This window comes from Henckelia pumila, chromosome 2 (genome assembly GCF_033568475.1).
Source record: "Henckelia pumila isolate YLH828 chromosome 2, ASM3356847v2, whole genome shotgun sequence".
In the NCBI taxonomy this organism is placed as follows: Eukaryota; Viridiplantae; Streptophyta; class Magnoliopsida; order Lamiales; family Gesneriaceae; genus Henckelia; species Henckelia pumila.
In genome coordinates, this window is record NC_133121.1 from 159,798,084 (window position 1) to 159,824,740 (window position 26,657).

The 26,657-nt window shown below is 35.9% G+C and overlaps 1 protein-coding gene across 3 annotated transcripts; it reads left to right on the forward strand.

Annotated features, from left to right (window-relative positions):
• The first annotated feature begins 21,658 nt into the window (after window positions 1-21,658).
• Window positions 21,659-26,092, forward strand: LOC140883158 (uncharacterized). 3 transcript variants are annotated; one of them, XM_073289522.1, is made up of 8 exons: window positions 21,659-21,809; window positions 22,817-22,911; window positions 24,175-24,254; window positions 24,337-24,392; window positions 24,562-24,674; window positions 25,424-25,482; window positions 25,657-25,761; window positions 25,842-26,092. In XM_073289522.1, the coding sequence occupies exons 1-8, from the start codon at window positions 21,710-21,712 to the stop codon at window positions 25,855-25,857; spliced, it is 624 nt and encodes a 207-aa protein (XP_073145623.1). In that variant the 5' UTR covers window positions 21,659-21,709; the 3' UTR covers window positions 25,858-26,092. The 3 variants fall into 3 exon arrangements, with proteins under 3 accessions (XP_073145623.1, XP_073145621.1, XP_073145622.1); XM_073289520.1 differs by having other exon boundaries at window positions 25,657-26,092; XM_073289521.1 differs by having other exon boundaries at window positions 21,672-21,809; window positions 24,170-24,254; window positions 25,657-26,092.
• The last annotated feature ends 565 nt before the right edge of the window (window positions 26,093-26,657 follow it).

Below are 26,657 nucleotides of genomic sequence, written 5' to 3' on the forward strand. Positions count from 1 at the left end.
AAGATTGGTAATTTTAATTGATTTCTTTTTTGTCTATTGGATTGAGGGTACGATTCGATATAATCGTGTTTGCTTTTCATACAATAAGAATTCACATCATTTGGTATCAAAGCTTAAGGTTCAATTAATTCAAGTAAGTCGTATCTTTCTATTTGTTCTTATCTATTCTTCGTTCTTCTTATCCGTTCTTCGTGTTCCTCGTTCGTTGTTCGTCGTTCTGTCAATCTTGTTGTCCAAGTTTTTTGTATTTTGTGCTACAAGTTATTTTTGAAAAAAAAAAAAATCGGAAATTCAGGGGAAAAAAAGAAAGATGGATTTCGAAATTGGTCAGAGAAAAAAAAAAAAGAAAGAAGGATTTCGAAATTGGTAAGAAAAAAAAGGAGAGAGTGAGTGAATCAAAAATTTCTTGTTTGCAGCCTGCAGGTAAAGGGCAAGATTTGAGGACAAATCTTTTTGAAGAAAGGGAGTCTGATATGAATCTGAAAAGCCTACGAAGTGATCAAGAAGTTCAAGGATGCGCTTCAATCTTTGAATGAAAAATTAACAAGAAAGTGAAGAAAATTGGAAGAAAATAGAAGAGAAATCAAAGCGGCAAAGAAAAGTGAAATTTATTTTCTTGGGCAGAAGACGTCTCACTCGAGCGCGAGATTCTACCGCTCGAGCGAGCTCAGAATTTACACACACACACTTTCGACGTGTAGTGTGTGATTTTGGATATTTAATTAATTGTATTATTTTTTATTAGTTCATCTATTTTTTAGTATTCTAGATCTATTAGGAAGATATCTTTTGAATATCTAAAAATTATCTTAGCATATGTAGAATATATCTTTTATTTTTTATTATTTTGTAGTTGTATTATAAATACAACATGCATCATTCATTATTGAATACAATACAATTCAGATTTTGATTATATTCAAACTTTAAAATTCTCTCTAGAATTTTATCGAGATTTTGCTTACTCAAAAATCTAACTTATCAAAGTTTTCAACTTTGTGGCATTTGTCGATTGTTCTTCTTCGTGGATTCTTAGAAACAAGTTTTCTGAAGGTTTCGTTGAGATCAAATTTTTTTTTTTCGTGATTGTTTGTTGCCAGTTTCAAGTAAACTAGAGGTGAATAATCCAAATCTATTACTTGTTTCAAGATTAGGCAATTTTAATTGACTTATTTTTTGTCTATTGGATTGAGGGTACGATTCGATATAATCGTGTTTGCTTTCCATACAATGAGAATTAATATCAATGTAAATACTGAAATTTCATATATATGTGATATATTCACCCCGTTATGTTCTTGATTTTAATATAATGGTACCTTATTTATTTGAATTTATACCCTTTTCAAGTGTGTAATTAAAATTTATATTATACTTGTGAATTGATATAAGTGTAACTTATTTGAGTAGATATTCTATGGTTTTAGTATCTCAAACATATATCAACATACACCACTAATGATTGGAATATTGGTGTTCTTTAGTTAAATTAGTATCATGTAAACATTCAAAGATATTCATAACTACTTACCAAGAATTTGAGCACATGTGTTTTAATCTTAATCTATGTTTTTGTGTGAACATCTAATTCATAATTTGATTTTAAAATAATCATCTACAATGGTTTTTGTAACCAATGACATCCACGTTCTTTGGAGACCACAATATTCCCACTGAATACTCAATTTTGATAAGAATGTGCTATATTGGCTCATATATGTACTCTATTTATACCTGGACTCAATTTTGATAAGAATGTGCTATATTGGCTCATATATGTACTCTATTTATACCTGGATGTACCCGGTTTATTTACATATGTACCTTATTTAGATTTTTTATTATCTACTTGTCAATTGATATTAGTGTAGTTTTTTTGTGTAACTAATGAAATTTCATAAATATATGTTATATTCACCCCGTTATGTACTTGATTTTAATATAATGGTACCTTATTTACTTGAATTTGTACCCTATTCAAGTGTGTAATTAAAACTTATATTATACTTGTGAATTGATATAAGTGTAACTTGTCTGAGTAGATATTCTATGGTTTTAGTATCTCAAATGATGTTTTGTTCTCAATCACGTTGATGTTCGGTGGGGACCAAAATCTTCCCACTGAATACTCAAATTTAATAATAATGTCCTCTATTGACTCTTATCTGTGCTTTGTTTTTAATTGGATGTACCTGATTTACTTACATATGTACCTTATTTAATTTGTCATTATTTACTTGTCAATTGACATTAATATATGTTTTTTGTATGACTACTGAAACTTGATAAATACGTGCTATATTCATCTCTATACGTACCTCATTTGAATATTATTGCACCTTATTTACTTGAATATGTACCCTATTCAGTTGAGTAATCAAATCTTGGAGTATACTTGTCATTTGATATAAGGGAAACTTGTTTGAGTAGCTATTACATTAGTTTCTCAAACATATATTCATGTGCACTCATAATGGTTGAAATATTTGTGATATCTATTTGAAGTCATATCATGTAAACATTCCATAGACATTCATGGACTACTTGCAAACAAGTTGATAACATGTTTGCTAATCTTAAATTTTTTTTTTGAAAGATGCTAATATTAATTTATGTGTTTGTGCGAGCATCTCATTAAGATTGAAATAACTATCTCAAATGATGTTTTGTACCCAATCACTTTCATGTTCGGTGGAGACCACAATCTTCCCACTGAATACTCAAATTTGATAATAAAGTGCCTTGTTGACTCTTATATGTATTCTGTTTTTTACTTGGATGTATCTGGTTTACTTACATATGTACCTTATTTAATTTTTTCTTTATTTACTTGTCAATTGACATTAATATAGATTTTTTTAAATACTGAAACTTGATAAATACGTGCTATATTCACCTCTTTACGTACCTCATTTCAATATTATTGTACTTTATTTATTTGAATATGTACCCTATTTAATTGAGTAATTAAATTTAAATTATACTTGTCATTTGATAAAAGTGAAACTTGTTTGAGTAGCTATTACAGCTACATTTCTAATGGTTGGAATATTGATTACCTCTATTTTAAGTCATATCATGTAAGCATTCCATAGATATTCATGGACTACTTGCAAAATATTTGATCACATGTTTGCTAATCTTAATCTATGTGCTTGTGCGAAGATCTCATTAATAATTCAATATTTAAAATAACTATCTCAAATGATGTTTTATACCCAATCACGTTCATGTTCGGTGGGGACTACAATCTTCCCACTGAATACCCAAATTTGATAATAATGTACTCTGTTTACTCCTATTTGTGCTTTGTTTTTACTTGGATGTACCTGGTTTACTTACATATGTACCTTACTTAACTTTTTTATTATTTACTTGTCAATTGACATTAATATAGGTTTTTTGTATAAATACCAAAACATGATGAATATGTGTTATATTCACCTCTTTACATACTTCATTTGAATATTATTGTACCTTATTTACTTGGATATGTACGTTATTTAAGTGAGTAATTAAATATTTAATTATATTTGTCATTTGATATAAGTGAAACTTGTTTGAGTAGCTATTACATGGTTTTAGTATCTCTAACATATATTAACTGCACTTCTAATTGTTGGAATATTGATGATCTCTATTTGAAATCATATCATGTAAACATCCCATAGACATTCATTGACTACTTGCAAAATATTTGATCACACGTTTACTAATCTTAATCTATGTGTTTGTGCGAACATCTCATTAATGATTCAATATTTAAAAAATAACTATCTCAAATGATGTTTGTGTAACACCCGGTATTTTTAATTACATAAATCTGCCTGCATAATTAGGATATTTAATTATTTAAATTTATGATTCATGGGTTAAATAATTATGTGAATTATTTGTGCATGATTTAATTTTAAGCATTTAACCCATAATTAGTGATTTTTTTATGATTTTTAGTATTTTATTATTTAATCGCGTAGACGGGACCATGGACGGACGAGATGACAACTTTCCACCCAAATTATTTTAGGAGCTTTTTGGAGCCTTAAAATATTATTTTGAGTTTTATTATCCCAAAATTTTAAGTATTTAATTTTATTTAATTTTAGGGGTCATTTTTATCCAAAATTAGTCAAAACATTGACTTTTTAGTATTTTTAAAATTTCCCTAAAATTATATTTCGAGATTCTTAATTAGGTTATCAGATTTTTAAGAGTTTAAGTTGTTTATTATTTATTTTTAAAACCTCTTTATTTAATTAGTTAGCTTATATTTTAATTAAACCAAAAATTTAACCTATTCTACCCAAAACCCTAGCATTAGCCGACATCTCTCCTTCCTCCCAAGCAGCCGACACCCCATCATCATCTTCTTCATCGGTTCAAGGCACCTCCTAGACTCCATAACCATTTTTCTTCGAAGCTTCAAGTTTACTCGTCGTCCCGTCGTCCCGGAAACGTCCTACGTGCGTGCTAATCGACTTCTACGGTGAAAGGCATGATTTTCTTTCAATTTGTTTGTACCAATCAGATATATATCGTGTTAATGGTGTAGGCATTAAAGTTTTCGAATTATTTCAGAAATTGGTTGAAGGGTTCGACTTTTGCTATGCTTTGCTTCATGATTCACGTTTTTTTTTATTTCATGGATGTGTACAGCTGATGGCTCGGTCCAGAGGGACCCTAGAGTGCCTTAGGGTCGGTCGGAGTCGGTCAGTTTGGGCTGGAACGAGGCTAGGACTGAGCTGCATCCATTCGGCCATGGAGGCGCACAGATTAGGGTTACGGGTTCAGGGCTACGGGGTCAGGGTTCCTGGCTGCATGGGGGCTGGGGCCCGACTGGGTTAGGTCCGCCCGGACGTGGGCTACGTCCGAGCGGCGGCGCTCCGGCCAGGGGCGGCCGGAGCCGGCCGGCAGCAGGCCAAGAGGGCCTGCTGCTCACGGCCGAGAGGCAAGGGGGGGAGGGGGATCGGGCTGGGCTAGTTTAGGTGTCCGGGTCGGGTCTGAGTGGTCCGGGTCGGGTCGGTTAGGTAGTGGGTCGGGTTAGTGAGTCCGGGTCCGAGTTTGGTGGGCCGGGCTCGAGTATTTTATTTTTAAAGTATTTTACAAATTTATGTGTTTTTGGGTCAAATAAATTGAAATAAAATTATTTGGACTCCCAAATAATTTTATTTGGACTTTTAAAATTTTAATTAAGTTAGTCCATTTATTTTATGGGCTTTTGGGCCCATAAAAGTTAATGGGCCAGTCTTTGGGCTTTTGGGCCCAATGGGCCAGTTTAAGTGTTATTGGGCTTAGTGTAATTTTAATGGGCTTTATTAATTTAATTGGGCTTAGAATAATTATTTGGGCTTAAAGTTTGAAATAATGGGCTTAAGTATGTTAATGGGCCAGATTTAAGTTAATGGGCTTGAGTGTTAGGGCCAGCAGTCCAGGACCATCCATGAGAAAATTTGCATGTGTCCTGATTATATATTTAATTATTTTTATGCATTTGAGTTATTTTAATATTTATATGTTAATAAGAAATTTAAATTAAATATATATGATGGACACACATTTTATTCAAGTACATGCATTCATGAAATAATATTTTATGCATGATTTAATGTTTAAGTTGAGCAATAAAAATATTTTATGTTGGAAGTTGAAGTAGTGTGACAATTTAAGGGGGATTCGTCCCCATATGATTGAAGGGCAGTTTACTGCCAATTTAAGAGGTGATTCGTCACCGGCCACGTACGTAGGTTTCCACGCTGATCAGTATTTAATGTATGATTTAAGGTTACACTACGGATACAACCATGCTATGTTAGAAAATAAATTGCTCAATAATGTTATGTATTATGTTATGTATTATGTTTATTTAATTAAGTTATGTTATGTAATTTTTAAGCATGCTCATTCATGTATATGTATGTATTAGTATTAAATTGGTTTAAATTATTTTAAACCCTTGTTATGTTAGCATGTTGGGCCTCTAGGCTCACTACACTGGTATGGTGCAGGTGAGTACGTTGAGGATGACATTGTACCCACCGGAGGCGAGGACGTATGAGCATGCATGCAGTGGCCCCGTGACCGTGAAATATTCTGAGTCGCTATGCATGTTTTTGTGTTGTCAGCATGATACGTATTTTTATTATTTTCAGTGCATGCAAACTTTTATTTATTTATGCAGTATATTTTAATTAATGTTTGACTCAGATATTTATTATTATATTTTTAAGAATGCAATTTTTATTTAAGTATTTAATTGGTTATTCATTTTAAATATTTTTACTCTGTGCATATATGTATGGGCATATATGTACATGTTTTATTTAGTAAGTATAAAAAAAAAAAAAAAAAAAATTTCCGCATATTTATTTATTATAGAGTTAGGGTCGTTTCAGTTGGTATCAGAGCACGGTCCTTGGAGGGGTCACTACTGCTTTGCGAGCTCAGAAATCCACGCTACCGGTCTGTAAGTTTTAATGTTTATAGTATGATTTAAATTTCTAGAATTTAAGTTAGCATTAATTTTAAAACACTTAGTTATGCATGGCGATTTACGTAAACAAATATGTGGTGGTGCAGAATGCCTCCCAGACAGGTGAATCGACGTGGGAGACCTCCACATCCACCTCCACCTCCACCGCCACCTCAGCAGCACCCCATGACAGCACTGGAGCAGGCCAGTGCCACGATGATGGCGGGTATTACTGCCTTGCTGGAGCAGCAGGCAGCCCGTCCCAGACTGTCCCACGAGGAGGACGTCGCCGAGAGGTTCCAGAAGAAGGGGCCTAAGGAGTTCTTGGGGACCACCGATCCGTTGGTGGCTGAGGGATGGATTCGATCTTTGGAGTCCATCTTTGACTATATGGGGATCACAGACGCCGACAGGGTGAGCTGTGCTACATACATGATGCGAGGCGATGCAGCCTCATGGTGGGAGGGTGCAGTACGAGGAGTCCATCTACCTACTCTGACATGGGCTGAGTTCAGGCGTATCTTCTACGCCAAATATTTCACTGAGGATGTGCGCAGTCGCATGATCCGAGAGTTCATGAGTCTCCGTCAGGGGGACAGATCTGTGGTGGAGTACATAAGCCAGTTTGAGAGGGGCTGTCGTTTTGTGCCCATGATTGCTGATAGTCCGCAGGAGAAGCTGCGACAGTTTGTTGAGGGCCTGAAGGCTGAGATCAGGCATGACGTGCGCATGGCAGACGTGTTTACATATGAGTCTGCAGTCAGCAGGGCCTTGCGTTCTGAGGAGGGTCGGAGAGCGATCCAGAGAGAGCAGCAGGGCAAGAGGCAGTTTGTACAGACAGGATATCAGCGACCATCTTCGCAGCCACCTGCGAAGAAGCAGTATACAGGGCCGGCTAAGGGCCCGAATCAGCAGCATAGGCCACAGCAGCAGAGGCCGCAGCAGCAGCAGAGGGGCGGGGCCCCTAATGCCATAGCTCATCCCACTTGCCCGAAGTGCCAGAAGATGCATTCGGGACCTTGCCTATTGGGAGCAGGAGTTTGCTTCCACTGCAGAGAGCCGGGGCATCAGATTGCTAACTGCCCCAGGAAGAAGAACACCGCTGGTAGGGTGTTCGTGATGCAGGCTGAGGAGGTCGATCCAGACACCTCCTTGATCACCGGTACATCCTATCCCTAGTATTTTAATAATTCTCCTTTGGTTAAAGATTTAGTATTTAATTTGAAATTCTTGTTATTTGGGTCATTTAACTGCATGTTAGAATAGGAAGCATGTTTTACTTGTGATTAGAATTAAGAACTTGTAGTGACTCGTTTGGAAAAAAAATTTAGAAGTGGTATGAAACTGTTGGGAATTTTCTGCGTGCAGGGAGAATTCTAGTTGGAGGCAACTCCACGTTTGCGTTGCTAGATTCAGGGGCTACGCATTCGTTTATCTCCCTGGAGTTTATCAGACGGGTAGGCATCACACCTGAGAGTAGTGACAGCGGGTATGATGTTACTATGCCGTCAGGGCAGATTATGTCTACCTCGAAGGTTATTCGAGGACTGGAGTTAGAGCTGCAGGGACACTCCATTCGAGCAGATGTAGTAGTCTTGCCTTTGAGTGGTTTTGATCTTATTTTGGGTATGGACTGGTTGACAGTCAATGGAGCTTCGATTGATTTTCGTCGGAGATCAGTGTCAGTGAGACCTACAGGGGGCGACCCGTTCACTTTTTATGCATCTCAGAGCAGTGATATTCCTCAGGTGATATCCTATATTCAGGCGAGGAAGTTGTTGAGACGGGGTTGCCAGGGGTTTCTAGCGAGTATTGTCACGACTTCAGAGCCATCTAGCAGATCATTATCAGAGTTAGAGGTGGTTCGTGACTTTCCGGATGTCTTTCCGGAGGATGTGGCAGGAATTCCACCAGTGAGAGAGGTGGAGTTCAGTATTGACTTAGTGCCAGACACCGTGCCTATCTCTAAGGCACCGTACAGGCTTGCTCCTACCGAGATGAAAGAGTTGAAGGAGCAGATACAGGAGTTGTTAGAGAAAGGCTTCGTTCGACCTAGTTTTTCTCCTTGGGGAGCTCCGGTATTGTTTGTGAAGAAGAAGGATGGCAGTATGAGACTGTGCATCGATTACCGAGAGCTTAACAGAGTCACAGTGAAGAACAAGTATCCACTGCCGAGGATAGAGGACTTGTTTGACCAGTTGCAGGGAGCTTCAGTGTTCTCCAAGATCGATCTGCGATCTGGTTACCATCAGTTGCGTGTTAGGGATGCAGATGTGTCCAAGACTGCTTTCCGGACACGATATGGGCATTACGAGTTCTTAGTGATGCCATTTGGGTTGACCAATGCTCCAGCGGTTTTCATGGATCTCATGAACCGAGTCTTTCAGCCATATCTGGATCAGTTCATCATAGTCTTTATTGATGATATTTTGATCTATTCTAGGAGCATCGAGGAGCATAGACAGCACCTTCAGACCGCATTGCAGACTTTGAGGGAGCATCGGTTGTATGCCAAGTTCAGCAAGTGCGAGTTTTGGCTTGAGCAGGTGGCATTTCTTGGCCACATTATTTCGAGAGATGGAGTTGCAGTCGATCAGTCTAAGGTAGAGGCAGTGCAGAATTGGGGCATTCCGAAGAATGCTTCAGAGATTCGCAGTTTCTTGGGTTTGGCCGGATACTACAGGAAGTTCATCAAGGGTTTTTCCTCTATTGCAGTACCCTTGACTTCCTTGACCAAGAAGAATGCGAAGTTTATATGGAGTTCAGACTGTCAGAGGAGCTTCGATCAGCTGAAGGAAGCACTCACTACAGCACCAGTGTTAGCGATGACAGTACCACATGAGGAGTTAGTGGTTTACACCGACGCGTCTAAACTTGGTTTAGGCGCAGTGCTTATGCAGTGTGGTAAGGTTATTGCGTATGCGTCGAGACAGTTGAAGATTCATGAGCAGAACTACCCGACGCATGACTTGGAGTTGGCAGCAGTGGTTTTCGCTTTGAAAATCTGGAGGCACTATTTTTACGGCGAGAAGTGCAAGATTTTCACCGATCACAAGAGTCTCAAGTACTTCTTCACACAGAAGGAGTTGAACATGAGACAGCGCAGATGGTTGGAGTTGGTGAAGGACTATGATTGTGACATTAGCTACCATCCGGGTAAAGCTAATGTAGTGGCCGATGCTTTGAGTCGGAAGTCATCAGTGGTAACATGTTTGACTGTGCAGTTACCACTACAGACCGAGATTCAGAGGTTTGGGTTGGAGTGCTATCCGAGCGGCCATGCACCGAGCTTGTCAGTGTTGACGGTGCAGCCGGTTTTGAGAGATCGGATTAGAGAGGGACAGTCCACTGATGAGGAGTTACAGCGATGGAGACAGAGAGATGAGGCTAGAGGAAATCTCTTGTATACAGTGGAGGATGGCATCGTTCAGTACCGTGGGAGGATGTGGGTACCGAACGTCGATCAGTTGCGAGCTGAGATTTTGACAGAGGCTCACGCATCTCCGTACTCCATTCACCCCGGAAGTACGAAGATGTACAAAGACTTGCAGCTATTGTATTGGTGGCCCGGTATGAAGAGTGACATCGGGAGAGTGGTGTCAGAGTGCTTGACTTGTCAGCAAGTCAAAGCAGAGCATCAGCGTCCAGCAGGACTTCTTAGACCTCTCCCTATTCCGGAATGGAAGTGGGAGAATATTACGATGGACTTTGTAGTTGGCTTACCGAGGAGTACCAGAGGATGTACAGCGATTTGGGTGATTGTGGATAGACTCACCAAGTCAGCTCATTTCTTGCCGGTGAGGACTAACTATACTTTGACACAGTATGCAGAGCTTTACATTAGAGAGATTGTTAGACTGCATGGCATACCAGTGTCTATTGTGTCAGACAGAGATCCGAGATTCACATCTGCGTTTTTGAAGAGTCTGCACACGGCTATGGGGACTAGGCTTCTGTTCAGTACAGCATTTCATCCCCAGACAGATGGTCAGTCTGAGAGAGTGATCCAGGTTCTCGAGGATCTTCTGAGAGCTTGTGTCATTGATTTTCGGGGCTCTTGGGAGACTAGACTGCCATTGGTGGAGTTTACCTATAACAACAGCTTTCAGTCGTCTATAGGTATGGCTCCATATGCAGCACTTTATGGGAGGAGATGCAGATCTCCGGTGCATTGGGATGAGGTTGGTGAGAGGATTTTGTTGGGTCCAGAGATTGTGCAGCAGACAGCTGACATCGTGACGCAGATTCGAGATAGGATGAGGACTGCGCAGAGTCGGCAGAAGAGTTATGCGGATGCCAGACGACGCGATTTGGAGTTCGCGGTAGGTGATCACGTATTCTTGAAGGTGTCACCTATGAAGGGAGTAGCGCGTTTTGGGCGGAGAGGCAAGCTTAATCCGAGATACATAGGGCCATTCGAGATCTTGGAGCGAGTTGGCACGTTGGCCTATCGTTTAGCTCTACCTCCAGGGCTAGCGGCAGTGCACAACGTTTTCCATGTATCCATGCTTCGGAGATATGTCTCCAATCCGTCGCATGTGTTGGATTTTGAGCCCTTACAGTTGCCACCAGATCTTGTTTACGAGGAGAGACCAGTGCGGATTTTGGCTAGAGAGGAGCGGAGGCTTAGGACGCGGGTCATACCGATGGTCAGAGTCCAGTGGCTGAATCACTCGGAGGAGGAAGCTACTTGGGAGACCGAGGAGGATATGAGGACTCGCTACCCGGAGTTGTTCGGGTAAGTACTTTAATTTCGAGGACGAAATTCAATTTAAGGGGGGGAGAATTGTAACACCCGGTATTTTTAATTACATAAATCTGCCTGCATAATTAGGATATTTAATTATTTAAATTTATGATTCATGGGTTAAATAATTATGTGAATTATTTGTGCATGATTTAATTTTAAGCATTTAACCCATAATTAGTGATTTTTTTATGATTTTTAGTATTTTATTATTTAATCGCGTAGACGGGACCATGGACGGACGAGATGACAACTTTCCACCCAAATTATTTTAGGAGCTTTTTGGAGCCTTAAAATATTATTTTGAGTTTTATTATCCCAAAATTTTAAGTATTTAATTTTATTTAATTTTAGGGGTCATTTTTATCCAAAATTAGTCAAAACATTGACTTTTTAGTATTTTTAAAATTTCCCTAAAATTATATTTCGAGATTCTTAATTAGGTTATCAGATTTTTAAGAGTTTAAGTTGTTTATTATTTATTTTTAAAACCTCTTTATTTAATTAGTTAGCTTATATTTTAATTAAACCAAAAATTTAACCTATTCTACCCAAAACCCTAGCATTAGCCGACATCTCTCCTTCCTCCCAAGCAGCCGACACCCCATCATCATCTTCTTCATCGGTTCAAGGCACCTCCTAGACTCCATAACCATTTTTCTTCGAAGCTTCAAGTTTACTCGTCGTCCCGTCGTCCCGGAAACGTCCTACGTGCGTGCTAATCGACTTCTACGGTGAAAGGCATGATTTTCTTTCAATTTGTTTGTACCAATCAGATATATATATCGTGTTAATGGTGTAGGCATTAAAGTTTTCGAATTATTTCAGAAATTGGTTGAAGGGTTCGACTTTTGCTATGCTTTGCTTCATGATTCACGTTTTTTTTTATTTCATGGATGTGTACAGCTGATGGCTCGGTCCAGAGGGACCCTAGAGTGCCTTAGGGTCGGTCGGAGTCGGTCAGTTTGGGCTGGAACGAGGCTAGGACTGAGCTGCATCCATTCGGCCATGGAGGCGCACAGATTAGGGTTACGGGTTCAGGGCTACGGGGTCAGGGTTCCTGGCTGCATGGGGGCTGGGGCCCGACTGGGTTAGGTCCGCCCGGACGTGGGCTACGTCCGGGCGGCGGCGCTCCGGCCAGGGGCGGCCGGAGCCGGCCGGCAGCAGGCCAAGAGGGCCTGCTGCTCACGGCCGAGAGGCAAGGGGGGGAGGGGGATCGGGCTGGGCTAGTTTAGGTGTCCGGGTCGGGTCTGAGTGGTCCGGGTCGGGTCGGTTAGGTAGTGGGTGGGTCGGGTTAGTGAGTCCGGGTCCGAGTTTGGTGGGCCGGGCTCGAGTATTTTATTTTTAAAGTATTTTACAAATTTATGTGTTTTTGGGTCAAATAAATTGAAATAAAATTATTTGGACTCCCAAATAATTTTATTTGGACTTTTAAAATTTTAATTAAGTTAGTCCATTTATTTTATGGGCTTTTGGGCCCATAAAAGTTAATGGGCCAGTCTTTGGGCTTTTGGGCCCAATGGGCCAGTTTAAGTGTTATTGGGCTTAGTGTAATTTTAATGGGCTTTATTAATTTAATTGGGCTTAGAATAATTATTTGGGCTTAAAGTTTGAAATAATGGGCTTAAGTATGTTAATGGGCCAGATTTAAGTTAATGGGCTTGAGTGTTAGGGCCAGCAGTCCAGGACCATCCATGAGAAAATTTGCATGTGTCCTGATTATATATTTAATTATTTTTATGCATTTGAGTTATTTTAATATTTATATGTTAATAAGAAATTTAAATTAAATATATATGATGGACACACATTTTATTCAAGTACATGCATTCATGAAATAATATTTTATGCATGATTTAATGTTTAAGTTGAGCAATAAAAATATTTTATGTTGGAAGTTGAAGTAGTGTGACAATTTAAGGGGGATTCGTCCCCATATGATTGAAGGGCAGTTTACTGCCAATTTAAGAGGTGATTCGTCACCGGCCACGTACGTAGGTTTCCACGCTGATCAGTATTTAATGTATGATTTAAGGTTACACTACGGATACAACCATGCTATGTTAGAAAATAAATTGCTCAATAATGTTATGTATTATGTTATGTATTATGTTTATTTAATTAAGTTATGTTATGTAATTTTTAAGCATGCTCATTCATGTATATGTATGTATTAGTATTAAATTGGTTTAAATTATTTTAAACCCTTGTTATGTTAGCATGTTGGGCCTCTAGGCTCACTACACTGGTATGGTGCAGGTGAGTACGTTGAGGATGACATTGTACCCACCGGAGGCGAGGACGTATGAGCATGCATGCAGTGGCCCCGTGACCGTGAAATATTCTGAGTCGCTATGCATGTTTTTGTGTTGTCAGCATGATACGTATTTTTATTATTTTCAGTGCATGCAAACTTTTATTTATTTATGCAGTATATTTTAATTAATGTTTGACTCAGATATTTATTATTATATTTTTAAGAATGCAATTTTTATTTAAGTATTTAATTGGTTATTCATTTTAAATATTTTTACTCTGTGCATATATGTATGGGCATATATGTACATGTTTTATTTAGTAAGTATAAAAAAAAAAAAAAAAAAAATTTCCGCATATTTATTTATTATAGAGTTAGGGTCGTTTCAGTTTGTACCCAATCACGTTCATTTTTGGTAGGGTCCACAATCTTCCCATCGATTACTCAAATTTGATAATAATGCGATCTATTGACTCGTATCTGTGCTTTATTTTTACTTGAATTTACATGGTTTACTTAGATATGTACCTTATTTAACTTTTTTACTATTTACTTGTCAATTGACATTAATATAAATTTTTTTTATATAAATACTGAACGTGATAAATACGTGCTATATCCACATTTTTATGTACCTCATTTGAATATTATTGTACCTTATTTATTTGAATATGTACTCTATTTAAGTGAGTAATTAAATATTAGAATATACTTGTCATTTGATATAAGTGAAACTTGTTTGAATAGATATTACATAGTTTTAGTATCTCAAACATATATTAACGTGCAACCCTAATGGTTGGAATATTGGTGATCTCTATTTGAAGTCATATAATATAAATAATCCATAGACATTCATGAACTACTTGCATAAAATTTGATCACATGTTTGTTAATCTTAATATGCGTGCTTTTGCGAACATCTAATTAATAATTCAATATTTAAAATAACTATCTCCAATGGTATTTTTTACTCAATCATGTTCATGTTCATGTTCATGTTCGGTGGGGGTCACAATCTTCTCTCCCAATCATGTTCAATTTAAGTGGTTTCATCTTTTTGGAACTATTTTTTTTTCTACGACACATAAATGACGCATAACATAGTAAAAAACAGTGGAAAATAACACCGCCATCCATTATTTAATCAATATTTTTTGAAAAAAAACAAGACAAAAACCATTGTGATAAACAATCAACCATAATATTTGCAAAACCAAGTTCCACTACAAGAAAAAAGGCAAACGACAACGGATATAATCCGTTGTCATATGGGTTCAAAAACCGTTGTATTTTTCAGTGTTGTCGAAAGTATACCCTACGACAACGGTTTATATCCGTTGTCTTTGAAGACATATGACAACGGTTCTGCAACAGTTTAAATCTGTTGTCTTTTGGAACTTACAACAACGGTTTTGCAACAGTTTAAATCTGTTGTCTTTTAAGACTTACGACAACAGTTTTAAACCGTTATCTTTGAGCATGTTTTTTAATAACCAAGTTTTTTACAACGGTTTTATTTGAGCAAAGACAACGGTGAAAAACCGTTGTCTTTTTTAAGATGTAAAACAAAAAAAAAATTAAAATTTAAAAACACTAATTAAATATTATAATCACTCGAAATTAAAAAACATCAAAAATTAAATTAATATATAATTTTTTAAACATTATAAATTATTCGAAATTAAAAATAATAGAATTCTGATTCAATGAACACTAAAAAATAAATTTATACATTAATTTCGATAAACTTGGAACATCCTTCAACAATCTCTTTTCATGTTAACTCGTTTCTTTTTCAATGTTCTCCTTTCCAACCTGATACAAGTAGAAGACAACTGTCAAGCAAAGATTAAGAGATAACCAAAACATTAAATGAAAAGTACTTTCCACCTATGTTATAGAACAAAAAAGAATAAAATGCGGCTACTATTGGAATAATATACTGAATAGAAAGACGGTATTTTCCACCTAAAGCCAAACAAAGAAAAATGATGTATCTTCATGAACAAATATCCAAGTATCAAATCTAAAAACTCATTAGGAAATTACCCAAGTTCCAAGTCCAAGACTTGTGCAAATCATCTAAATACCCATACCAAGCAATAACTGCAAGCAATTCGGAAAACAATAAACAACAAGTCTCAAATAACAACTCATGTATCATTAACAAAAACAGAAAATTGTAAAAAACCTTATATTTACTTGTTTATAACAAAGGAAAAGCGGAAGTAACTAACAATGAAATTCAGAAATTAGAGTGGTTATATAAAGTTGGAAATCAAACTGAATGAATTTTCTTTCAAGGGCCATAAAAACGTTCAAAATCTGACATATCTGCCACATTTTTATTCCAAGAACCTACCTCAAAATCACCATTCTCGAATGCCCCCTTCAGCCTAACCCAGAAATTCTTTTCAGCTCGCCTTTCTTCTCATTTCCTCCTCGAGAGCCCATACATTTTCTTCAAGCCTACAGCGTTTTTCAAGAAAAAGTCTGCTATATGAACATGCGACCGCTCTCCCTTCAACCCTTGAAACTCAACTTTGTTAAGGTGAGACACGATACAAGAAGGTATCATCTCCACTAAATCATAGTCATAATCATTCCACAACCACTGCATAGGAAACATAATAAACTTAAACAAGAGTTCTATCAGGAAACAAAAAAGACAAAACTGAGAATAAGGTTTCAGTTTTTTACACTTAAAATTTTACTTTTGCTTGCACTTTAGAAAAATGGAACAATAAAGACAAGGTTAATAGCAAGAAGGTGTTGACAAGCTTACCATATCTAACCTAATATGTTCAAGAGAAGGCGTTGAATGAAGAAACTCCAAAAAAGCTTCGTTGCTGCATTTTGAAGAAATTTCTAGTTGTTTCACCATATTAAATTTAGGAAGTAGAGGCCCATGTTTTGATTGGACGATTGCCTATCACAGATAAACAAATATTATAGTTAATGAGAATAAGGTTTCATTAAATTTCATATTTCATTGAACAAGAAAACTAAAGCTAGCTGCCACGTTACTTGTACAATTAACAAAAGAAGACTTCACAAATACTAAAGTAACTGACATAATATACACCTCAAATCCCTTGCTCTGAAAATAATTGAAAAGATACTAATTACAAGACTTCGGACAATCATACATATCAGTGTGTGTGCGGGGTGCCTGCTGGCGTATGTTATGAAATTATAATAATCTCATCAATAGTAAGCCAACTTGGTTTTCATCAACTTAGGAAATATTATCAATGTTTCAGACGCAAGAAACATTTCAATCTCTATATTTAAACATCCACTAGATTTACAATCTCAAATTTCTCGTGCAATGAATCCAACTTATTAACATTGTTTTTTTTGGTCGCATTCAGATGCCAAAGAGCTTTGAATGCAAGAAGTAGGAACCATATCAATTGGTTTTCATTTATTCTTGGGTATTAATCATATGATGTACTGACCATGTAAGATAATGAGTGTAACAGGATTAGAGAAACTGACCTCCACGATGTCACCTGATAGTTTCAAATGATTTAAACTTGAGCATTCCTTCAATAAGAGACGAGCATTCAATCCAATTTTTCTAATTCCTTGGAGATCATGTGCATATCCACGAAATCAATTGACACACAAAAGACCAACGATGCACTTAGATCAAACTTTTCTAGAAAATTTTCATAAAATTCAAACTTCACAAGCTTGGCTCCAGAAATCTTGATCTGGAAGCTATCCACCTCAGGTTTGAGGTGTCGAGTGCTTTTCTACTTAGAACTTAGTCAGTGAAGGAGCATGGATTTCCACAAATCAATAATCCAAAATCCCTACAACTTTGTGGATAATGTGTGGACAGTGTAATTCACCTAAATCATCTGTAATTGGGCTGATTTGCACAAACATCAAAGTTTTACAGTCTCATGCATTCAGTTCCAATTGGCGTGATTAGTAGAAAAACTATATTTTACCAACAGCTTGGCCTCTGTTGCAGAATATTTAATCAAGAACACAGTCCCAAAATTACAAATGCGATTCAAGTCCATTAGTAAAAAAATTTCAAGTTTCTCACCTAAAGAACTCTGCAGAATGAGTAAGCTTCGAGTTCCTAAAAAAAAAAGAAAAGTAAAAAAAAAGACATGGTTACAAAATAATTTTGGAATTTTGACTCTTCCACACAACACAATCAGAGGAAAATAGAGAGGATACCTATACGGAATATGAGATGATTTGGTGGCAAGGGCAGGGACAACATCCCCCCAGTGCAGATAAGGATTTATTTATAAACTGGGATTCCTTCAGCCTTTCACCTTCAATTTCAATCTTACCTACACGCTCACTACCTGTCAAGTCAACCAGCCACAAATGACTTTTCATTCTTTCCCCATTTACTAAATTCTCTCCCACGACAATCACACGTAACAAACTGCATAATAAATACTGTTAAATGAATATAGGAATTCCTTAAATCTGAATCAGATGAATCAACCAAAAAAAGGAATGTAGATAAAACTGTACTAAAATTTTACCAGTGGGACCGGCTACTCAGCTCATTAGTATTGGTTGATCCAACAGATCTTACTCGACCGCCTAACTCTAGCTGCCCCCAAACATCATCTGTACCAAAAACTTGTGCTTCTAAAAGTCCAAGGACCTCCTGAGTACCTTCAGCCGATAGTTTGATCTCCAGCCTGCATTTGCAAAGTGTTAACTCTTCTGGACATCCCCATAAAAGAAAAAACTTATAATTTATTCCATCTGAAGAAAATCAATATATTGGCTATGAATTTTTTTGTCTTTTACCAGACTTGGACATATAAATATCTTACAGAGAGCATTCTTGAATCCTGTTTTTAAGCAAGTACTTCCTGATCAAGTCATTTAGAAACGCTGTGACTTCTTAAATCCCATATCATTATTTCTTGTTTCTTAATCCTGCTATTTCTGTAATGCAAGTTTTCTTATCTTCAATCATTTGACCCATTTCCTCGTCTTCTATTTCTATGATGTTAAAATCATCACGGTGTACAGGTCAAGTAAGTTCATTTCCTAAATTGTGTAAATCTTAGGATCTCTCCCTCGTTTTCCTCACCACCAGTTTTTGAATTTGTAAAAGCTGTGGCAGTAGCTTCCTCAGCTGTTCTCAATTCTGATAGAGGCCTATTGGCAACCAACTCTTTAAAACTGTAACATCACAAGCTAAAATCAGCAGTGCTATGAAGAAAGCATTAGCATGATTGTAATAACGCAAATCACTCATTCAAATAAATGTGTTTATTACCAGTAAAACTATTTGACAAAGAAACAATCTGTTTTCAGATAAAACACAACAAGCAGTTGTTCAAAATTGAATGGAATGCCATTGGGATTCCTGAGGCCTTCTTTTCCTATACAGGGTGAGGAAGAGGCAAAAATTGAAACGATGGAACTGGTGGAAGTTTAAAATATTACCAGCTGCTGATTTGGAATCTTCATACTTCTTCCAGTAACCATAGCAGAGAGGAAATTCAGCTAAAAAGGCATCATAAACTTTTTGAATCTTCAAAATCTCACCCTAGAAATTAAAAATTAAGAATGAAGAGTTCAATTTGCTTCAGATAGCTGGCAATGTAGAAAAAAATAAAATAAAAATAGAGCCCCTATTATTAAGAGGAAATCATGTAAAAGAAAATATTTGCAGTTCGATTCTTGTTCAGAAAACATAAAATTTAGTCCATCAGCCATACCTCTGATAGTCTCTCTGTCTCTTCTATCAGGGAAATCCAAGCATTAAAGTCCAAGGAATTAGCCGTCACAATGCTCCACAATCTTTCTTCCTCTGCACTTAGACCTGACATTAATTCTTTAAAATCATAAGCAACAATTCAATTGAGAGAAAAAAAAAGAAAATTTTTTAATAATATTCTTGACTCTGACACTCTGCATTACAAGGAAATAGTTTGAAATCACAAAGTGCAATATCATAGGTAAACATGATTGTTCCACATATATTTATTGAAAAAAAAACCACCAAAGTTCCATAATCATATGGAATTTGTCAACTACAATCAGCATCAGTTTTGATCATCATAGGGTTTATGTTAAGTGCAAATAATTTTTCAATCATAATGTTATCTTCATGCTATTGCTATATTGAAGTGAAAAAAAGTCAAAACTCATAAGAGGCGACAAAGAAATTCAATAAAGGCAGATAATATATAATACATCACAACGGTAAATTTTTCTTGTATGGTACCACCACAGTATAATTTCAATGACTGATGCAGTTCAATCAATTCATTATACTATAATTTGAAAATGAAAGTGATATCTCCAATTTATCAATACTTATCCTTAATGCAATCATTGGCATCTAAATAGAAACCCCATACAACTTGCATCGGCACCGGCCACCCTCGTAAAAATTCAAAAAACCAAAAACCAAATATTCCCACAGACACGCCTCTCCCATATATTCCCCGATGAAAAGGCTAAATTAAATGCACTATCGCCCTTTGTAATTCTTATTTTGTACTTGACCTCGAATTCAATTATGTCTTTTCTCCACCCATTCACCAAAAGCCCAAAAAACAGTAAACCTAGACCTTAGCATCTACTAAAAGACCACGAAGCAAGATAACGAAGCTAGAGAACAAAGAAACAAAACTTACACAGTGATGGTCGCGACTGTAGCGTCGATCTAAGCTATAAACTTGAGATTGAGTCACGATTGGAGTTGCTAAGGCATGGGCTAGCTGAAAGGAGGTCGGACGACTAGTTTCCGACGATCGATCGGCGTCTAGAGCGCCGGAAAGAACAGGGTTGAAGTGGCGACAGGTTGGGGCTAGGGATTGGGTTTCTGTTTTTCCATCGCACTTAAGCCACTGAAGCGTGTGTGTAGTAGGTTATTTTTTTTGAGTGTAGTAGGTTATTATGTATATATATGTGTAAAATTTTTTTAAAATTAAAAAACAAATAAAAAATAAAAACGACAACGAATTAAAAATGTGTTGTCGTAGATCCAAAACAAACGCATATAGACAACAGTTAATTAAAACCGTTGTCATAAGTAAAAAAAACCCGCTCATAGGCAACGGTTTTTAAAAACCGTTGTCTTTGACATATATACGACAATGGTTTTTTAAAAACCGTTGTCGTTTTTAATTAAAATACGGCCAAAGACAACGGTTTTTGTAAAAACCGTTGTTAAAGACTAAAAGACAATAGTTTACAAATAAAACCGTTGTCGTTTTAGTGTGGTTAATTACAATATTTGTTGTAGTGTTCAGAGTTGAAATAAGTTAGAACAAAAATAATATCAAGTTCTCGCTGCAAAATCACAATGAATTCAAGAATATCTTCAATATTCGACCCGTGAAACTTCCACTTCTTCACAATAACACGACTAATTATCCGAGTCTCACAATTAATTGAATTGGAACTTTAATGCTTTGACAAAATGACAATCTTAAGGGAAGCAAGAATAAGGTAATATTTATCATCTCTAAATATAAGTGATTATAGATTTTTTTATTCACAAATTTGTTAAGAAAAAATTCATAATCATTTATTTTTAGAGGATGCAAACACTACCTAAATATTTATTGAGTGGGAAAATTTTCTTTCAATCATTTTTTTGTTCAAATTTATCCAAAATATTGTGTTTATAATCAAAACTAAGAAATAAATATTAAATCACAGAAGTTGTTTTCAACGATTTTAAATTTTTAAAAAGAATATCCAACATCATTGATTCTTAGTTCCATCATTTTTTTGAGAGTTTGGCGTCACTTATTTGAAGTGCCACGAGCACTCCACACCCACTAAATCGCCTCTGTTGCTATTTATTTGTGATTCTCGTCACTTTTGTAAATGTATATATCCCGATGATTTGGTGTTGTTTTTAGGTTTGATTTCATATTTTGTTTGTGTTGTTTCATTGGATTTCATTCTCGTGATATGCAACCCAAAACACACATCTCTTGAAAATTGTGTGATGATATTGTGACGGTTCGGTGGTGGGAAGCACGGACAAATCGGGAGAAAAGAGACTATTATTTAAAAAAGAAAAGAAAAAAAAGAAAAGAAAGGGTATTGAAGGGTTTACACAAATATAGAAGGTCATTGTGGTATTTTGATAGGGAGTTTAAAAAAAAAAGGATATGGTTGTGTGAGAAAAGGGTTTTACTGCCATTTGTCGTTACATTAAAATATCCTTTTAGCCACTCTTTCATACAAGAGCGTTTCGATTCTATCGTTGTTAATGGCGGAAAAAAGCAGCAGCAGCTCCTCTTACGGTGGGATTCCTTGCCCCATTTGCCTCGAACCCGTCACTCAAGAATCCTACTTGGATCGCTGTTTTCGTACGATTCCATCTCTGCAAATGAAATATGTGGCCGTATGCTTTGAAAGTGATTTTTTTTTGCTTTTCTTGGTTCAATTTCTCTACGCTTGGTGAAATTCTGTACTTGTTATGAAAGAATTGATTGTGTTTGCCTAAAATTTAATTGATGCCAGTGTCAAGAATAATAGCTTCCTATTTATTGGTAAAAATGGATGTGACATATGAAAGTGGAAACCAACAAACTTGGATTGGTGGATCAACAATCTGTTGTGGTGATGTGCATTTAATAACTGATGAAATTTAGGCGACTTTGTGTTGAGAGTTAAGTGAGTGATCTTGAACGACTAGCTCCCACCTTTAGAATTTGAAATAAATCAACAAAAAGAACTGTCTCGTTAATGATGAAATTAGCATAACGAGTGAGTTGGGAACTTGGAGAAATGGATGAACCCTTTTGTCCGAGAGTTGAGTCTCAACTCTCAAGGTCTTGAATATTTTCCCCACCATGAAGTTGCTGTATGGTTAGAGTATTTTAGGATGAACGAGAAGTTTTACAAAGTCATATTTGTCTGTTATGATTCTAATATCTTCTTTTGCATGATTGTAACCTTCTAGTTTTCAGCTTTTTTATCAGGTAATTTTGGGCAATTCGACAATGTATAAAATTACCATTTGTGAGTTGGGGTGAAACGAATTGCCTAAATCTTATTAAACCTCTATATTTTCTGTAAAGTTCTATACACCACTTGAGCCAATCGAGGACTGTTTATTTGTGGAGAGAAGGACAACATCCCAAGTAATGATGTCCAGCTAATCTCATGTTCCTCCTTAATGCTGGATGCATTTAAAGGAAACTGCCTATCACATTCTCATGTGGATCATGAAGACATTTCACGATTGAGTTTTTGTGAATCGCAAGAATCCTTTATGAATCGTGCTTTCGTGAACTTTGTGTTGTTGAACTGCTACAAAGATATTGCAGTTTAAGATGCATTATAATTGCAAATTACGTCGATAATTTTGCAGATAAATTTTGCTATGATTGCATTTTACGATGGACCACTGTAGTTGCAAGCAAACACTCTTCTACACCTTCATCATTGAAGTGTCCTATGTGCAAGGTTAGCTTTTTTAGTTTTATCCAGTATCATTCCACAAACATAAAACAATGAAGGAGAATTATGTATTTAAAGTTATTTCGTTTCCAATTAATTGTTTAGCTTTCAAAACCCCCACCCCCACCCCCACGCCCCCTCCCCCCTCTTTTCTTTTTGAGTAAGTTAGTATTACAAAAGGCACTTGGAAATGAAGATATATTTTCTTACAATTCTACAAGTGAAATATTAAAACCCATTTAAAATACTTTTCTATCAAAAAGCAATGTCTGGTTTTACTTTTGGGGGACGCAGAAGGAAAATTAAAAATAGAACCAACATTCCAACATTTTGTCAGATTTAGCAAAGGTTTCCTCCACATGTACTTGACTTAATTGATTCATAAATTACTAAACACATACTAGTTTTTCATGGTTAAATTTTATTTATCCTGATTAGTTGTTTGATGACCAAATTATTTTTATTGGAAGAATGGACTTTGATTGGTAAAATATTAATTTTCTCAATCTGTCTCCCCACTCCTCGTATGATCCTTGTTTTTATGTCCATCTATCCCTTTTTTCCAACATTCGTTATTTTTGACAACACATATTTGCCATGTCACATTGGTTGTATGGTTTTTTCTCCCTACATACTATTGACAGAAGGATTACAATAAAGAAATTAGTGGTCCTCTGCACGTGATGCGTGCTTCTATAGTCGAAATTTTTTTGGTACAAGTACTCCTTTAAAAAAAATTACAAATTTAATTTAAATTTTTCTGATTTTTAATAAGTTTTATTAAATTTTTTTTTACATAAAATTAACTTGTCATGCCCATGAAAATATATATAGGGGTATCTTGGGATTGAAAAAATTCACCCTGGCACTAATTTGAAATTAAATTTGTAACATTTAAATCGAATTTAAATTTTCAGTATTTAAATAAGTTTTTTTTAAAAAGAAAAAATTACATGAAGTAATTTGTCATGCCAAAAAATAGGTTGGGTGTCTTGGAGATTGAAAAAATTCACCATAATAGTAATTTGCCTCTATTAGGCCGAACTTAATATATTCATATAAGTTATAAGGTTTGTGATCCATGTAAGATCTTCTCGTATAGGATCTTGGTTGTCTTTTGGGAAAGAGAGGGATAATTCTTTAGACAGTAGCAGTGCATTGTATTTGTTGGTCGGTTTGGTTGGGGCGTAATAGGAGAATTTTCGAAGATATTGAAGAGTTGGTGGATGAGTCTTCTGTCATCTTATATTCTGTTGTGCCGCAGTGCAGGTAGAAAATATCTCCATAATTTATGGCTACGATGGAAGTTTTTTTCAACAGCATTATGTTAACAAGTGTTTGGGGAATAGGTAACAATTTTTTTTCCATTCGTTTTTAGTTTTTGAATTTCAAATTGTACGAGGATTGTAATTAATTTTGTAAACTTTGCAGTGAGTTCTTTTCAGAATCACACAGATATAGATTGAAATGCTACTACACTGAACCAGGTACTTGTATTTGTTTTTTTTTTTTTTTGGGTCTCAAGTCTCAATAATGGGAGTTGCGGGCTACTAGGCCTTTGCCGGTACTTTTATTGTGATTATTATTATTATTAAAACCATTGCTTGACATATTTCTCATATACCATTACGATCACATGAAACCTTCTGGCTATAGGTAATCTAGATGGTAAACTACACGTCTCACGTTATTGGAAGTTTCACAAGTATCTTCAACCGAATAGTTGGCTTCATGACTGGTTGAGAAGGGAAATTCAGGCAGTAATGCAGGTTCTTCATTTGTTCTCATTTCTGTGTCATTTCTGTACGGAAACCTTATGCTATTTTTATTAGTTTTTACTAAATTTTGTTAATTCTATTTTTCATAATTATCATCTATAGTACCAATTTCTTGTGCTTTGAGTGAGTAATTCAATTTGCATTTTGGACGTATATATTCAAGGTCAGTGGAGCAAATTAAACAAAGTAACAAACATTTGCATTAATAATAATTTAATAAATGTGCACGTAATTTCATATCTCTGGGCCTACAACTCCCATCAATGTGGAGTAGTCTTGAAGGTCTTATTTTAATTTTTCATGTAAACATACGTATTTTTCAATACATAATAGTACAATGTATTTTTTTAATCAATTAAAGATTTGAGATTTCTTTAACAAATTGTGGATGGGACATTTTGTTGATCAAAGATAGTAAAATTTGTAGTTTGGCATCGTACTTGTAAAAATTGGCATGCAAATTTGAGTGGTGTTTAGCAGTACTATGGCAAAGGGTGGAGGCAGCTACGGTTCGCTGATATTTGAATTTTTTATCATCTCGCTTTGAATGAGAATTATCATTCCTTAATTCAAGAATTGGGTAACCAATGTGGCACGAACTCGACATTGTGGCTCGATTTTCATGCTGAAAATACAATATACTGGATCGGGTCATGATCATGCATTGAAACACGAAAAGATTTTGCCTTCTCAAATCAGTTGTTACTTGTATGTAAATATGTCACGTGCTTTATATGCAGGAGGAAGATGTAGACATCATTGTGCATCACGTGCATGGTGTGATCAATTCATTGAGAAGGTACCGTATATTTCTGCACAATGATTAAGTTTATTCAAATCCGCGCAGCACAGCAATGTTGAGGGAACACTTGATTTACTTTGTGATGAGCATGTATTATTTGAGTAAAAGGTTGGGGCGCCACCAAATTTTATGGGATTTTCTTTTCACAGCAGCACCCTTCTAATTTTGCAGAGATACATCAAAACATTTAACAATGTCGGCTGAGATGGTGCGAGAAGAGTTCCGGATGATAGTATCTGAAGCAGTTAAACCTTTCATAACTGGTAGAACAGAAAGGTTTGTTAATGAATTGGAATTGTTTCTTGCATCGGGACTTACTATCAACGCTTTTGATAAGGTCTATATTGAGCATTTAGGTTGGAAATTGAATGAAAAGAGCGAGAATGATCAAGGTGAAACTCTTGAACACACACCTGTAGTTCCATTCTTGTACATATTTGATGAAGACTGCGATGAAAACTGAGCATGTACTCAGCCAAAGGAGATTGATAAGGCATTGTCAGTTTGTTAAGCTGGATTATTATTATTTTTTAAAAGCATTAGTAATACATTAAAATACCTAATATCACATTTGTTATGTGAATTTATTTTTGTGGATTTATTAGGAATTTCAACGTCTCACTTCCTAACTCTGCTATATGTTGGGTAAGACACTTTTAAATTTACTTATCCATTACTTTAGATGTAAAAATTAATAATTAATAATTAAATCAAGTACTTGAAGTTTTTATTTTGTTAAAAATCAAATTAAACTTACTATTTGAAAATTGAAAATATCTAAAGCATAAGTAACCATTTATATTCATGTAGTAGGTTGATAAGTGTTTCCTACAAGCTCTCTCAAACACTGCCTAAGTGCATGTGCAACTTTTGTTCTTTGATTCAGTCCTAGTAAGTACTAGCAAAATAGCTGGTAATGAAGTTGTGAGTAGTTAAGTGCAAGTATATATAAAGAGGTTGTGAGTGGTTAATATTTTTATTTTTTATGACGTGAGAATCGGTAGCCGCTATTTTTCGGTGCGCACTGGATAAACCCCTGGACTAATGCAATAGTCTGCAAACTACGTTAGTATTTGGTTAAAAAAGTCATCTGAGGAAAAACGTTTTGTTTCTAAAAACAGAGTGCTTTTCTTAAAAAAATATTTTATTTGATTACAAAAATTGTTATTTAA